General features: G+C 28.6%; 11 protein-coding genes across 11 annotated transcripts; 7 read left to right on the forward strand and 4 right to left on the reverse strand. All coding sequences in view use genetic code 6, as the record gives it.

Annotated features, from left to right (window-relative positions):
- Positions 1–7: 7 nt before the first annotated feature.
- On the reverse strand, positions 8–2,131 carry SS50377_22376 (uncharacterized protein; the record flags this gene model as incomplete). The annotated part of the gene is made up of 1 exon (XM_067906266.1): positions 8–2,131. The coding sequence occupies one exon, from the start codon at positions 2,129–2,131 to the stop codon at positions 8–10; it is 2,124 nt and encodes a 707-aa protein (XP_067765534.1).
- Positions 2,132–2,501: 370 nt separating this feature from the next.
- SS50377_22377 (uncharacterized protein) lies at positions 2,502–4,175 on the forward strand (the record flags this gene model as incomplete). The annotated part of the gene is made up of 1 exon (XM_067906267.1): positions 2,502–4,175. The coding sequence occupies one exon, from the start codon at positions 2,502–2,504 to the stop codon at positions 4,173–4,175; it is 1,674 nt and encodes a 557-aa protein (XP_067765535.1).
- Positions 4,176–4,573: 398 nt separating this feature from the next.
- Positions 4,574–5,050, reverse strand: SS50377_22378 (uncharacterized protein; the record flags this gene model as incomplete). Its single annotated transcript, XM_067906268.1, has 1 exon — positions 4,574–5,050. One exon carries the CDS (start codon positions 5,048–5,050, stop codon positions 4,574–4,576), a length of 477 nt encoding a protein of 158 aa, XP_067765536.1.
- A 52-nt stretch (positions 5,051–5,102) lies between these two features.
- Positions 5,103–5,492, reverse strand: SS50377_22379 (uncharacterized protein; the record flags this gene model as incomplete). The annotated part of the gene is made up of 1 exon (XM_067906269.1): positions 5,103–5,492. The coding sequence occupies one exon, from the start codon at positions 5,490–5,492 to the stop codon at positions 5,103–5,105; it is 390 nt and encodes a 129-aa protein (XP_067765537.1).
- A 49-nt stretch (positions 5,493–5,541) lies between these two features.
- Positions 5,542–6,534, forward strand: SS50377_22380 (Tubulin binding cofactor C; the record flags this gene model as incomplete). The annotated part of the gene is made up of 1 exon (XM_067906270.1): positions 5,542–6,534. The coding sequence occupies one exon, from the start codon at positions 5,542–5,544 to the stop codon at positions 6,532–6,534; it is 993 nt and encodes a 330-aa protein (XP_067765538.1).
- Positions 6,535–6,887: 353 nt separating this feature from the next.
- SS50377_22381 (Peptidylprolyl isomerase) lies at positions 6,888–7,250 on the forward strand (the record flags this gene model as incomplete). The annotated part of the gene is made up of 1 exon (XM_067906271.1): positions 6,888–7,250. One exon carries the CDS (start codon positions 6,888–6,890, stop codon positions 7,248–7,250), a length of 363 nt encoding a protein of 120 aa, XP_067765539.1.
- Positions 7,251–7,966: 716 nt separating this feature from the next.
- SS50377_22382 (uncharacterized protein) lies at positions 7,967–8,989 on the reverse strand (the record flags this gene model as incomplete). Its single annotated transcript, XM_067906272.1, has 1 exon — positions 7,967–8,989. One exon carries the CDS (start codon positions 8,987–8,989, stop codon positions 7,967–7,969), a length of 1,023 nt encoding a protein of 340 aa, XP_067765540.1.
- A 151-nt stretch (positions 8,990–9,140) lies between these two features.
- On the forward strand, positions 9,141–9,479 carry SS50377_22383 (uncharacterized protein; the record flags this gene model as incomplete). The annotated part of the gene is made up of 1 exon (XM_067906273.1): positions 9,141–9,479. One exon carries the CDS (start codon positions 9,141–9,143, stop codon positions 9,477–9,479), a length of 339 nt encoding a protein of 112 aa, XP_067765541.1.
- A 337-nt stretch (positions 9,480–9,816) lies between these two features.
- SS50377_22384 (Uridine kinase domain-containing protein) lies at positions 9,817–10,533 on the forward strand (the record flags this gene model as incomplete). Its single annotated transcript, XM_067906274.1, has 1 exon — positions 9,817–10,533. The coding sequence occupies one exon, from the start codon at positions 9,817–9,819 to the stop codon at positions 10,531–10,533; it is 717 nt and encodes a 238-aa protein (XP_067765542.1).
- Positions 10,534–10,831: 298 nt separating this feature from the next.
- On the forward strand, positions 10,832–11,548 carry SS50377_22385 (uncharacterized protein; the record flags this gene model as incomplete). The annotated part of the gene is made up of 1 exon (XM_067906275.1): positions 10,832–11,548. The coding sequence occupies one exon, from the start codon at positions 10,832–10,834 to the stop codon at positions 11,546–11,548; it is 717 nt and encodes a 238-aa protein (XP_067765543.1).
- A 50-nt stretch (positions 11,549–11,598) lies between these two features.
- Positions 11,599–12,858, forward strand: SS50377_22386 (uncharacterized protein; the record flags this gene model as incomplete). Its single annotated transcript, XM_067906276.1, has 1 exon — positions 11,599–12,858. One exon carries the CDS (start codon positions 11,599–11,601, stop codon positions 12,856–12,858), a length of 1,260 nt encoding a protein of 419 aa, XP_067765544.1.
- Between the last annotated feature and the right edge of the window lie 329 nt (positions 12,859–13,187).

Consider the following 13,187-nt stretch of genomic DNA (forward strand, 5'->3'; position numbering starts at 1 on the left):
CACTATATCAACAAAATAGTTCTACTACCCAATCCTCGCACTGTGCTTTAATATCTAGGCTGAAGGCATCTATTGACCGAGCCTCACTATCTATTTATACTCCGATCGCATTCAGCATGTCATTCGCGATTTCGCAATCTAGCTCATCTCCATTTAGTGCATGAAGAGCTGGGCTGACTCCAACACTTTTGTAAAAACTTACAATGAAAAAAGCACTCAGTGCATCTCTATCCCGCTCTAATTCGCTGTTTTCCAGTCGCTACACTATATAGTTTGATGCCGAAAATAACCTTTTAAATAATTTGCCAATATCGACCATGCGGGTTTAATTAGCCTCTAATAGTGAAAAAAATGGTTCTATACAATCATCAATTTAGTCTTGACTTTGAATTCCCTTGAAAATATAACTATTGTTAGGTACAATAATATTTGAATTATAGTTTACACCTTATATAATATCACATAAGAACGTTAGTTCCTCTGCTTAGCACAGTTTTAAAGCCATCTATAGCTGCTTCTCAGTCGACTCACTTTAATCTAAAGCTCCGATTCCACAAAGATATAGAACCTTCATTTCTGAACAGAATTTCTTACCCTCAGAAAAGTTTCTGGATATTCTGAAAATATCGTTAAAATCTTCTATTTCTAAAACTAAATCAGTCTTTTAACTAATTAAACTTGCAAGTAATCGGATCTACTCTTGAGGCCCAAATACACTCTCAATGAGATTAACTGCTTGAGAAATAGGCAGCTCCTATGCAGAGCATAGTGTACATGTGAAATTATAAAGAAATTCTGGGGAATGAATTTACTGGAATTCTACTAAGGAAAACGGTTCAAAATGCACAATTTAAGCAGTTTTAGACATAGCCGAAAGATTATGAATTCTGCGTTTTTTGGTATTAAACTTAGAAATATTTAGCAACCCGGCAATATTCTAGTACTTTTATGATAAAATCATTGATGTGACATCATACGATTATGATGGCGTAATTGGGAGGTTCAATGCGCCGAATAATTCCTTTTACGTCATATTTTCGAATGAATAATGCAATTAATCGATTTATAAGTAGTTAAAATATAGAAGTTAAAGTTTCAAGTAAAATTATTATGATGTTTAGCAGAGTTCAGGAAAAATGAAATCAATAAACTCGGTTTCTGCGTTAAAAATATTAATAAGTAACTGTTTCTGAATTATTAAAGTCTCTTAAAATGCATTAGCTATATAATATATCATTTACGCTAAAAAATCTAAGTCATCGATAATTTAGATCCGCGTCAGCATGAACTATAAACTGGATTTTGTACCGGTCACTGTGTTCGTTTTTGAAAGATTCAGTAATTAAAGAAGCCAAGATTCATCGTAATACTGAGATTTAAGTGTCGATGTATACTCATCAAAAGTTAACTGTTTCTACGACTCTACAAATTTCCCATGAAGTGAATTGCAATTAATAAATTGAAAAAGTGACCATACATCGTCATCTGCTGATTTTCCGGTATATACTAGTCTATGTATAGACTCACCGTGTGTTAAAAGATGTAGGGCAATAAAAATTCTGATAAATTTACTCTTATCTACGCAGAAATATTATTTCTAGTATACTATCCATTTTTATACTATTTCAACGAAACCAAAAATACCCACAAGTGCTTACTCGCACATTTATAGTGTCACTGTTGGATCTTCTTGTTCATAATTGCTCGAAATAAGCTTCCATGCTAGCATTGCTTGTTCTTCTGGTTCCATTTAGCTTTCTATTAAAAAATGAAGCGAATTTGGATGAATTATATCGATAGCTTCTGTAATTTTATTTACTAAAATCCCCTGAGGGTAGTTTTATATCTAAATAGTAGGTTTAGTAACTAGTTACTTTACTGCAACTTTTTTTGATTATTATTTTATTTCTTTATCTAATTATTTTAGAGTAGGAATTGCTGGTAAAGCTTTAGGTTAAAACCCCAGCTAAGAAACCTTTAAATTTGAATCTTGCAGATTTTCTTCAGGTTAATTCAATACGATGATATTATCTTCTCTTGGACTTGTAATATCAACGATAGGATGTGAGGTGTTTATAAATTCTATATGGGTCTCAGCCAAATCTTCTCCTTTAGAACTGGCGCATCCCATTTTAAATTCTATAGCATACTTTGCTATATATTATATTATAATGTCAAAGATGTTAACTTACTTATTTTATGATACAATATTATTATATAATAGTATTTTTATTTATATTATAAATATTACAGTAGATATAACTTATACTAATATAATAATTACATAATATCTATCAATCGCAATTTTTTTAATAAATTTAATAATTAGAAATTATATAATATCATATAATATTTTAGTCCAAATATTAATTAAATGATACATGTAATAAATTTTTAAATATTCATATTTATTATATAATTATATATAAATAAATTTATGAATAATATTATTTCAAATTTAATTATATATTTCAATATATAAATTTATATCCAATTTATCAATGACTTATTCAGTTTCGTTTTCATTTGATAGTGAACAATTTTCTCTAGTTTTTTAATCATTTTCTAAGGCAGTCTTACTCCTTAAATAATTGTAATAGACAATTGGTATAACGAAAATATAAACTAATTAGTAGCTTAAAGAATATTCTCAATAAATTGCTGCTTACCATGTACAACAACCGACTTTTGTTGATGCTGATATGTACCAAGCTGATAATCGATTGGGTATGAATTATAGACACTTTACATCTGTAAATTATCAGTTGAAAGATACTGTTTTAGAACTTACCAAAGACATCTCAGAAGATTAATTACTGTTATTTCAGTGTTATATAATGGCTATGCGAAAGTAATAATTTGAGAACACAATAAGAAAATTTACTTAGGATTAGAAAAGTTCTATTTTTGAAGTTGCTTACAAAGCAAGTGAATTAGTTATTGCTGAAGATCCTAAAAAATAGCTTCAATACGTTGATGCAATTATACTTGACCATAAATACAAAAAATAACTTGAAAATAATATCAAAAATCTTATGATATCAAAAAACTTCACAAACGAGCCTGCTCAGAAGCCTGCTTTCATAAATGATATAGCCACATCCTAATCACAAGAAGTTTTAAAAGTCAATAATCCTGAAGAAATACCAATAGTAGAAACCAATATATAAACAGTTTCAAACACTGAAATCCATAATTGGTCACATATTACACCATTGCCTGATGTTCAATCTTCTGCTTAAAATTTGATAGCTGCAAGTGAAAAAAATACACAAGTACAAAATATCATGACAAAATTATCTCCAGAGTAGATGACATTATTAATATTTAGCAGCTTAAGACCGAAATTATCACATTAATGTCTACGTGGAATGAGATTTACATATTCTGGGACAATATTTTCTGAATTATTAAGTACTTATGAGTAAAAAGTAGTTTAATATAAAGAAAAACGTAGAAAAAATATATAATATAAAGCATCTAATGAGATTTGCTTATAATTATTACAGCAACATTAATCTTTTATTATGTGCTAATAAGAACATTATATGCCTAGATAAAGATTTACTGCAATTGAGAATGTAAATTTGATTACAACCTGTTTAAATAATATTAATTAAAAAATAATGAGAAACCAACGAGATTTTATTGATACACTTGATCTTAGATTTTAAGATGAGTTATTTAATAGATTTTAAGGAGTTATTAAACGATATCAATCATTTATATTTTACTCTGAACAGATTTAAAGAACTATTACTGCATATTCTACAGAAACCTTGGCCAATCTATTAACTTATTACTAAGATGAAACTATTATTATATTAAAGTTTATTACATATTATGTTGGTTAAAACGATGCATTATATATTGTTATAAAACATGAGTTTGAAAAAAATCTGTAAAGTCTCAAAAAATAAACACCTAGAATTACAAGCAAATAATTTTTAATATTTTCTGATTATCTTATTACTAATTTTACTGTTAATATGCCATAATATAAAATTTTAGGTACCATAAAATTGACTATTTAAAATAGTATGGATGTTTAATATTTTATTGAGAATTATAAATTAATTTAGTTTTAAGTAACTCATTTAAGTAGATTTAACATCTCATTAATGGGTCTTGGTTGGCTTGATGACCATAAGCTTTAATAACTTATATTTGAATGAAATATAAATTTAAACTATTATTTATATTATCATAGAATTTCCATCTTTGGTTCGACAGTTATTTTTAAAATCTTTGTAGTATATTTTAACAATTATTTTATATCTTATTTTTATTAAGCCATGTTATGATATCTTATTAGTAAAATGACTAATTTAATTTTTTTAATAAGTTATAGCAAATTCATAATTAAAATATGCATTAGTATAAAACTATTTATTATATAAAGTAACAAATAGTATGATACAATTAGAATTTTAAACCAAAACCTGATTAAGAAAAAGATATTATTAGCAAAGGTGAAAAATAATACAATGTCAGAACTAAGTTTTAAGTAAATATTTACACTAATAATAAATTATTAATATAATAAATATCTTATATAATAGTATATTGCTTATCAATATACATTATCACTATCATCCTATAACTCTTAAGGTGTTTTATTTAAATCAATAATATTTAATGCTAATAAATCTTTTAGTAAACGATCCGGTATAAGGCGTTTCCAGCTTTTAATTTAGTTATTAAAAGCTATGTTAAAAGTAATTTTATCATATGATCTTGATAACTTAGACTAAATTAACTATTTATAACTCTTATCCCAAATACAACCGTTATCTAAAAGTTCAAATACCATTATCCTCATAAGTTTAGAATCTTATGTACTTAATGGAATTAACTTACATCTTAAATAAGTTTCATTATACCATCTCTTGAGTTTATTAAAATCATACTTTAAATAAGCTGAGGCTTGCTTCCAATCCATTCTATTACTCAAGTAATAATCAAATTATGTTTCAGATAATTCATTGATTTTTAAATCCTATAACACGTATGAAAATACTTTTTTTAAAATTTAATTTTTAAAGTTCATTTTAATAAAATGAAACTACACATAATATTAGAATGATTTGATTCACTAATAATCAATTTTATGAAGATGTATCAAATACACATAACACATCCTAAATGAAAAATGTAGTTCCTTTATCTTCAGATATCCATTGGTTACATGCAACAAAAATCGCTGCTCGAATGATTATTTTAAAATTTTCTGACTTATCCTTATCATAAAACATAAAAATTTATTCTACTACATTTTCTCTTGATGTTATATCTTCCATTGACATAACTAAATCTCTTTCATAATTAATAGCGTTAAAACAATGAATATCAGTGTAAAATTTAAAAATTTTATTGAAAATAAAAGAAATAAGTGCTTAAAATTCTTACTTAGAAGAATGCTTTTATAAATATATTTATATAGTATGTATTTTATACTCAGGAGCATAATTTTTCAAATATAACATTTACATTTTAATAGAAATCAACTTTTTAAATAATATTATCTCATATACTAAATAAATGTATTTCTCTAAAATGGCTGGTTTTTCTATTTGTATTAAACCTTCCTCATAGCAAGTTAAAAAACAACCAACACCAAATATTAACCTTTCACCAAACTACACATTTTTTCCTACGACTTCGCCATAATTATCTCATCAGTGTTTTCCTACCATTTTCAAAAATAAAAATTCATAGTATTTTTTGATCGAAAACTCTTCAGAATTTAGAGCTGAAAATTGTCAAAATTGCTCATTTGTAGTTATTTCAAATATTCAGGCTGTATCTATAGATGAGTGTAAAAACTGTTCATTTGTAATTCTAGCGTGTGCAGGATCTACTTTCATTCGAGACTGTATAAACTGTTCTTTTGCCATGGCTACTGCATAAACACGTACTAGAGACGTTTATGATAGTACATTTTGGCTTTGGTCACTCACTGGAATGATAGTAGAAGGATGTAAGAATCTAGGAATATATAGCTTTTTAGTAAGAGTTATTCCTGAAACAGCTGAAAAATTAGTTAATGGAGCATAAAAAGTCATTTCCGATGCTAAGATTTACTATAATAAGTATGACTAAACCCATGATTTCACTAATGGCTAAAGCACATATTCATGCATAACTTTTCCAGAGTTGAAGGCAGGAATGCCAAGTTGGTAACTTCCGCCAATTTGTGGTGATTTTGATGACAAAAATGGTAATTTTTCAACTCTTAATATCCCATGTATTTTTAAAAATGAAAATACCAATAATAGCATTGCTATTAACTGTACCAAGTAAGTGGCGTGTTATATCGCTAGCCCAATTTTCTTTAAGTAGAATCAATTGAAATGCATAAAAGCAATTTTTGATAGAAACAAAATAATGAAAGTTGGAAAGAAAATGTTTGACTATTATGTAGTAGTGGAGGGTAATATTAATATGGATACACTATTAGAGAAACTTGACTTTACATAATAAGCATTAGTATGTGATGAGGTTGATTTAAAAATTATTTAGAATATTGAGTGATATGGATTGTATAATCTTAAATAATAAAATGTTCATTAAGAAATAATAACTCAAAATATTTAATGTTTGCATTAAAAGTTGTTCAATGTTCACGGTTGACCATATAACAGTTAAACAGTCAGGAGTGGAAATATATTTAGATGTTGATTAGTATATTTATAGAGAACTAATTTCGTTGATTCTAGAATTTATTTTATTTTAGATCAATGTTAAATTATAACATAAAAACAAACATACCCAACAGTTAGGCATATATAATAATTTATAAATACTTAGAGTTTATGTTTTTAACTAAATATATATTATTTTATTATATGATATTATATATTATTTTATTATTTGTATCCTCTAAAATGTTACTATTACTTGCTGAATTACAAATTGAAACTATTCATGAAGGCGATAATACTCATTTCCCTAAGAAAGGTGATAAAATTACAGTTCATTACACTGGTACACTTTTAGATGGTACCTAATTTGATTCTTCTGTTGATCGTAATCAACCGTTTGATTTTACTGTTGGTGTAGGTTAAGTTATCAAAGGATGGGATGAAGGTCTTTTAAAGATGTCAATAGGATAAAAAACTAAACTTATCATCCCTAGTAACATGGCATATGGTTCAAGAGGTGCAGGATCTATTATTCCTCCCAATGCCGATTTAGTATTTTATGTTGAATTGCTTAAAATCAATGGTAAAGCATAAGATGAACTTTGATACTATTATTTTATTGTGTTTATTTTAATAGATTTTTGACCATTGTATATTGCTAATATTAAATTTTATAATAAATACTTAAATTTATAAAACTTATCAACATGGTGATATAATAGTATAATACTACAATATATTATATATTGTCATAATTATCGTCAATTATATAACTATCTTCACTTCAAAAATATCAAATAGTTTATTTCAGAGATTATAATGATTTGCAGTTTCGATAATAAAAATCACTTGCTTACATAATATTATTTCAGCAAATATATAAAAGTCTATTTTTATTGCAGATAGAACAAACGATGAACAATTGATATAAAATAGTATTATAATTTGTAAAATTGTAATTTATGAGTTGAAATATAAAAATTTGGTTATATAGTTATACACAGATTTTACTATTAGAAAATAATGCGTATCAAATCTAATTCTTCTGATGTCTTTAAATTTCAACAATAATTCATATTAAGAAAATATACCTATACTCAAGTTTAACTGTTCTATGAAAAATAATAGAATTAAGTGAAACGATAATAATAATATTAAATTGTAAATACATTTTCAATATAAATATTTTATCATAATTACTAGAAATACAAAAGCCTCAATTATAATCAATATTGAAATAGTCAAAACATAACAGTAAAGTAATTAAGATTGTTCTCTTAGAAATATAAAATTATATAAATACATTCCGTGATGATACTAAGTCAGTCCAGTATTTCTATTACCTCAAGCGCGCCATCCCCACTGCCTGCCCATAGCTAGCTTCCTAGCATGCACGCAGAAGTAAGACCACTGATGCTGGGAGTTACTGCATGGTGCTGTGTGAAGAGGCTGGTGATAGCGAACACGCGAATGCTGCTGTGGTGTACCAGAACGACCCGCCCGTCGGAAACTCCCGCGGACACCACTGTATGCCCGCTCGCGAAGGACTTCACCAGTTTCAGCCCCAGTTCCTCGATGGCAAAGATGGAACCGTCTCGCGATACCACGATCACCAGTGTGGGCTGCTGGGTGGCCTGTGATACCTGGATGGAAAACTCGCCCTTTGGAACGGCGCAGATAGCCATAATTGAGGATTTGCATACGCTGGCCTGTTCGGGCTGAGTACCCGCGCACCGCACCACCACCGTGCCGTTGCTTAGACCAAGGAACGCGGACCCGTTTACCAGGTGGCAGCAGGTCACTGTACTGTGCTCTGGGATCTGTGGGCAGAAGCGGTCGATAGCTGCTCCGGCCATGCCTAGGTGGTGCACGGTGCCCCCTCGCTCCACCACAAGTACCGAGCCACCGGATGCGGCGCATTGCTCCACCAATCCCACCCTCGCAACTTGGGTTTGATCCTCAGTGCAGATGGTGCCGTCCAAGAGCAAAAATAGGAAGCTGCCCTCCCTCTCCCACACTTTGACGCAGGCCGCCTTGAATACCACGAAACTTTGCTGGAGCAGAACGTGGTCTGTGTATCCCCAGAAGCGCACTACCCCGTCCAGAGAAGAGGTTACTATGCTGCTGCTAAACATTGATATGGCAACCACAGAGTCCTGGTGCGAGTTGTGGCAAAGGTACGTCCTGCGGAATTTCGTGGTGATCACTTTCACCGGCTTAAAGAGGTCGACCAGCTTGCTCGCTTATTGGGTAAATTTACGCTAAATTGATTTGGAATTATCTAATAAATGTATATACCCACTAACTTAGTCATCATTTTGGTGATCGATAACTGCTATTTACATTACCAATCAAAATAAAATAATATATTATTATTTAATAAAGTAATATAATTCTACACAACAACTTAGAAATTACGATGTTATTTTTTTAGATCTACATGCGTAAATTAAATTTAATACTTTGCATTATTATATCTATACTAGTCTGGAGCTAATGATATTTATTATTACATCAGAATATAGATAGATTATTAAATTTAACAGTGTTATAAAATTACTATATACATTTAATTATCTATAAACTTTGAAGAACGATATAAGTTAATTTAATAATTATTATATTAAAAAATTAAAACCTTAGAACAGACTAAATTAGAGCATCAAAATAGAGTAGTAAAAACAGGTTAAAAAGTTAAAAAATATTTTGAAAATGGCAGAGTTATTTGGCACCAAGAGATACGAGTCACCTAGCTTCCTAAACCCCCTGTTGTGGACTGAAACTGGCAATCGGAAGCCACATGGCTAGAGATCGATAAATCAGTCGTTTTTTTGATTTCTTTGTCAAGGGAATGAAAATAAAAAATAGAATCACACTGAATTTTTAATAATTATTTATCTATATAATAATGATATAAATACTTAAAAAATTATACTAACTTGTGTAATTATTAATATTTTATTGCATTATCCTTTATTTTTATTTTTATTGATTAAATACAATGGTTTTCAAATAAAAACTAGAGCACTATAATACTGTATGAATATATGTAAAAATTATGCACAGTGAGCATAATCTATTACCATTTATATAAGTATTTATTATATTTTAGAAATTTTACACATTATTTTTAGCTAAAATCATTACCTCTTTATCTTTTCTACTCCATAAAATGATCACCCCAGAAATAATGATCAAAGCTCTTAAAAAGTAAATGATAGCAAAGCGTGGCAATGTTACTTTTATTGGAATTGCAGGAGGATCTGCTTCAGGTAAGACTACTATAGGATAACTTATTCGTGATTATTTTGATACAAAATCTGTATCTCATCTTTCTGTTGATTTGTTTTACAAGGATCAGACGCCTGAAATAATTACTAGGTATGATGGAAAAGTTGATTATGATGATCCATTTATGTTGGATGAGAGAGAACTTCTTAATACCATCAACTAGTTAAAAGAGCGAAAGTCAGTTAACTGTCCGATTTATGATTACTCGCTTTCCAAACATGTTGAACAATATGAAAAAATTGAAGCAGCTGATATTATCATAATCGAAGGTATCTATTCTTATTATTGGAAGATCATTGCCGAAGTTTGTAATCTTAGAATTTTCGTTGATTGCTCTGGTGAATAAAGACTTATCAGGCGTATCAGAAGAGACATAGCTGAGCGTGGTAGAGATCTTGATGGCATACTTTCTTAATACGAATAATAAGTTAAACCTGCTTATGACAAATGGGTAGTATCCTAGAAAAAGAACGCAAATCTTGTTATTCCTTGGGATGCAATCGATGAGCAAGCTAATTTTGAAGCAGTTGAATTGCTTGTTAATCATATTTCAGTTTTATGCGAAACAAGACCAAATTCACCTAAAAAATCTGAGTGATATTCTTTCGCAAATAGGACTTATTGCAAATATTACTTTTAAGATGTTAATTTCTAATTATTTTTCTATTTAATTATGATAGTTACTGTACTTTTCTATCTTAATCAGGAAATCAAATTATATGTAGTTTCAAGTATCAACCATTATTATTGTTATACTTCAATAAATTGGTAGATAATGAGAATCTATACAAACTAAACATTAATTTATTTCTTTGTCTTATTACCCTTTTCTTCTTTTATTTAACTTTTTCTATATGATATCCAATATTATATGATTATTTAAAGTTACTTTTTAAATGGACCCAAAGTTCAAGCGCTTGAAGCCTATCTCTAATGATGATTTAGTTCTATTATAATCACTAACTAAGTAAACTACACCAGAAATTATTACTAAAACACATGAGCTTAACGAAATTCTTAATTTATTAAAAGAATTAAAACATGTTCTTTAGACTAAATTACCATAGGTTATGACTCCAACTACGTCAGTTTAGTAATCAGTATGGACACCATAAAATCACAGGAAATTTCTGGAACTTTAGTCCTAGTAGATGTCATGGTAACAAATGCATGAATTATTAAAACCTTTGACGATATAGTAAATTCGATCTCATAACTAAAAATTCTAAGTTAAATTATAGCGAGTTGTTAAGTAAATAGGAATACCTAGAACTGATGGTATTCATGCTTTATTTGCTAGTTATTTAGGAATAGTAGTAATTGGAGACAGGATAATCTTTGACGATTCTTAGTTAATAGAAAAGAAAGCAGGAAGAATAGATAGTTATTCAGATTCGTGTTAAACTATTTAGCATGAAATGAGGCTTCCATAAAAAACGATTAAAATATTAGATACTCCTCATGGCTAAAATGTGGCAGGATTAATAGGAAGTTTAGTTATTAGTAAAGAACCAGCATAAAATTGGGATCTCTGTGTTATGATATAGTTTTAGATTGAATAACAAGAAGCTAGGGAGATAATTGCCAATGTTTTATATGAATCCTTGAAATGAGTTATAAGTTTATTATATATTGATAATTTTAAAACTAATACAATAAAGAAATGGAAGTGGTGACAATAAGTTACGGAAAGAACCCAGCCTTTATGGACTAACATTTTTGGAACATATTATAAAAAAATCCCGAACAATTTAATTGTAATTTCTATCAGAAAAATGACGAGTTCATACCAAGAGCTGTTACATTTTGCAATGCAGATGATATCGGTCCAACACCATGGGGTCTAGATCTCCCTGAAATTGATCAATAGGATGATTCCCAAATTATTAATAATTAAAAACCTCTATCAGACTATCACTAAAACTATTTTAAAAAAAGTAGTGAGATTTATAATTAGGCATATGCTTAGTCTGGTGCATTACTATATACTGCCTGGTAGAACAATCAGTTAAATTTTATAGAAGATGCTAGAGTCAAATTAAATAATATTTAACTCCCGACGGACTTTATGGAAAACAAACGGACTTTCATACCATTTACGGATTTTGATCATGAAAAAGTTAATTTATTGGACAATATAAGAATTTAACTTGAAAAATGTGATTCTATTGATACTTTTTTCATGTTTTAGGAGCCAGATTATCAGTCTAGTTAACTTGAAATTCTAGATTTTTTGTCTTAAAACACACCAAAAACATCAATTTTTGTTTATGATATTGACCATTCTGAGATGAAATTTAAATAGATTTATCAGTCAAAATTTTAATATGATTTAAATGATTTCAGTACTCACGGAGTGCTTGTGAGATAGGCGTAGCAAGATGTATATTAGGACTCGTCAATTTCTGCTATTTAATTAGCTTAATTTATTAAAAAGTTATCGACTGATAAATACGAAATTGATAATATTTTAAGAGGAATCTAAACCAGCCCTATTCAAAATTTATTGAAATCTTATTAGGTATTAGAAGGGGATTTGAACGAAGAAGTTGACCTTGAAGATATGATACAAAATAGTTTTTCGAGCGTTTTATTAAAAGATGAAAAAGTTAATGCTCGACATAATAGATGGCTTTAAATTTAATAGGCTGATATTGAATTATCAGATACCTTTCCATTCTTATTTAAAAAAATTTTAGGAATTGATTGGAGGACCCAAGTAAGGTAAGAATAATTATTATACAATGGAAAATAGAATAAAACAATGTTAGATAGTTCTATTGATTTATTCTAAAGAGTACGTTAATAGCTTGTCTTTGGAATTGATGAAGATTAGTATTAACAATCTAAAGAGTTTATTTTGAATTAGTACGAAGCATATGGTGGTTGCGTTGATCATGACTTTTTAAGTGATAGTGAGTGATACATAATACGTAAGTATTAATTTAACACACGAGTTGTGCCAAGATGATAGCATTTAACTTACATAAATAGTGTATTTTCTATTTATCTTTAGTCTTATGTTAGTTAATATAATAATTAAATATCAATATATTACTTAGTTAATATCTTTACTCCTATTGTGTATTGCTAATATCTGTAGTCACAATTTTTTTATTTCATGTTAAAAACAATATTTTAAATTTATATGATATAGGCTTAATATTATGTATTATACTATAATACCCTATCTAACTCTTTTTTTTCAGTATCTGAACTATATTTCGTCGATAAGTATTTGTAACAGTTAAC

Source organism: Spironucleus salmonicida, chromosome 3 (assembly GCF_000497125.1).
Source record: "Spironucleus salmonicida strain ATCC 50377 chromosome 3, whole genome shotgun sequence".
NCBI classification, from domain to species: domain Eukaryota; phylum Fornicata; order Diplomonadida; family Hexamitidae; genus Spironucleus; species Spironucleus salmonicida.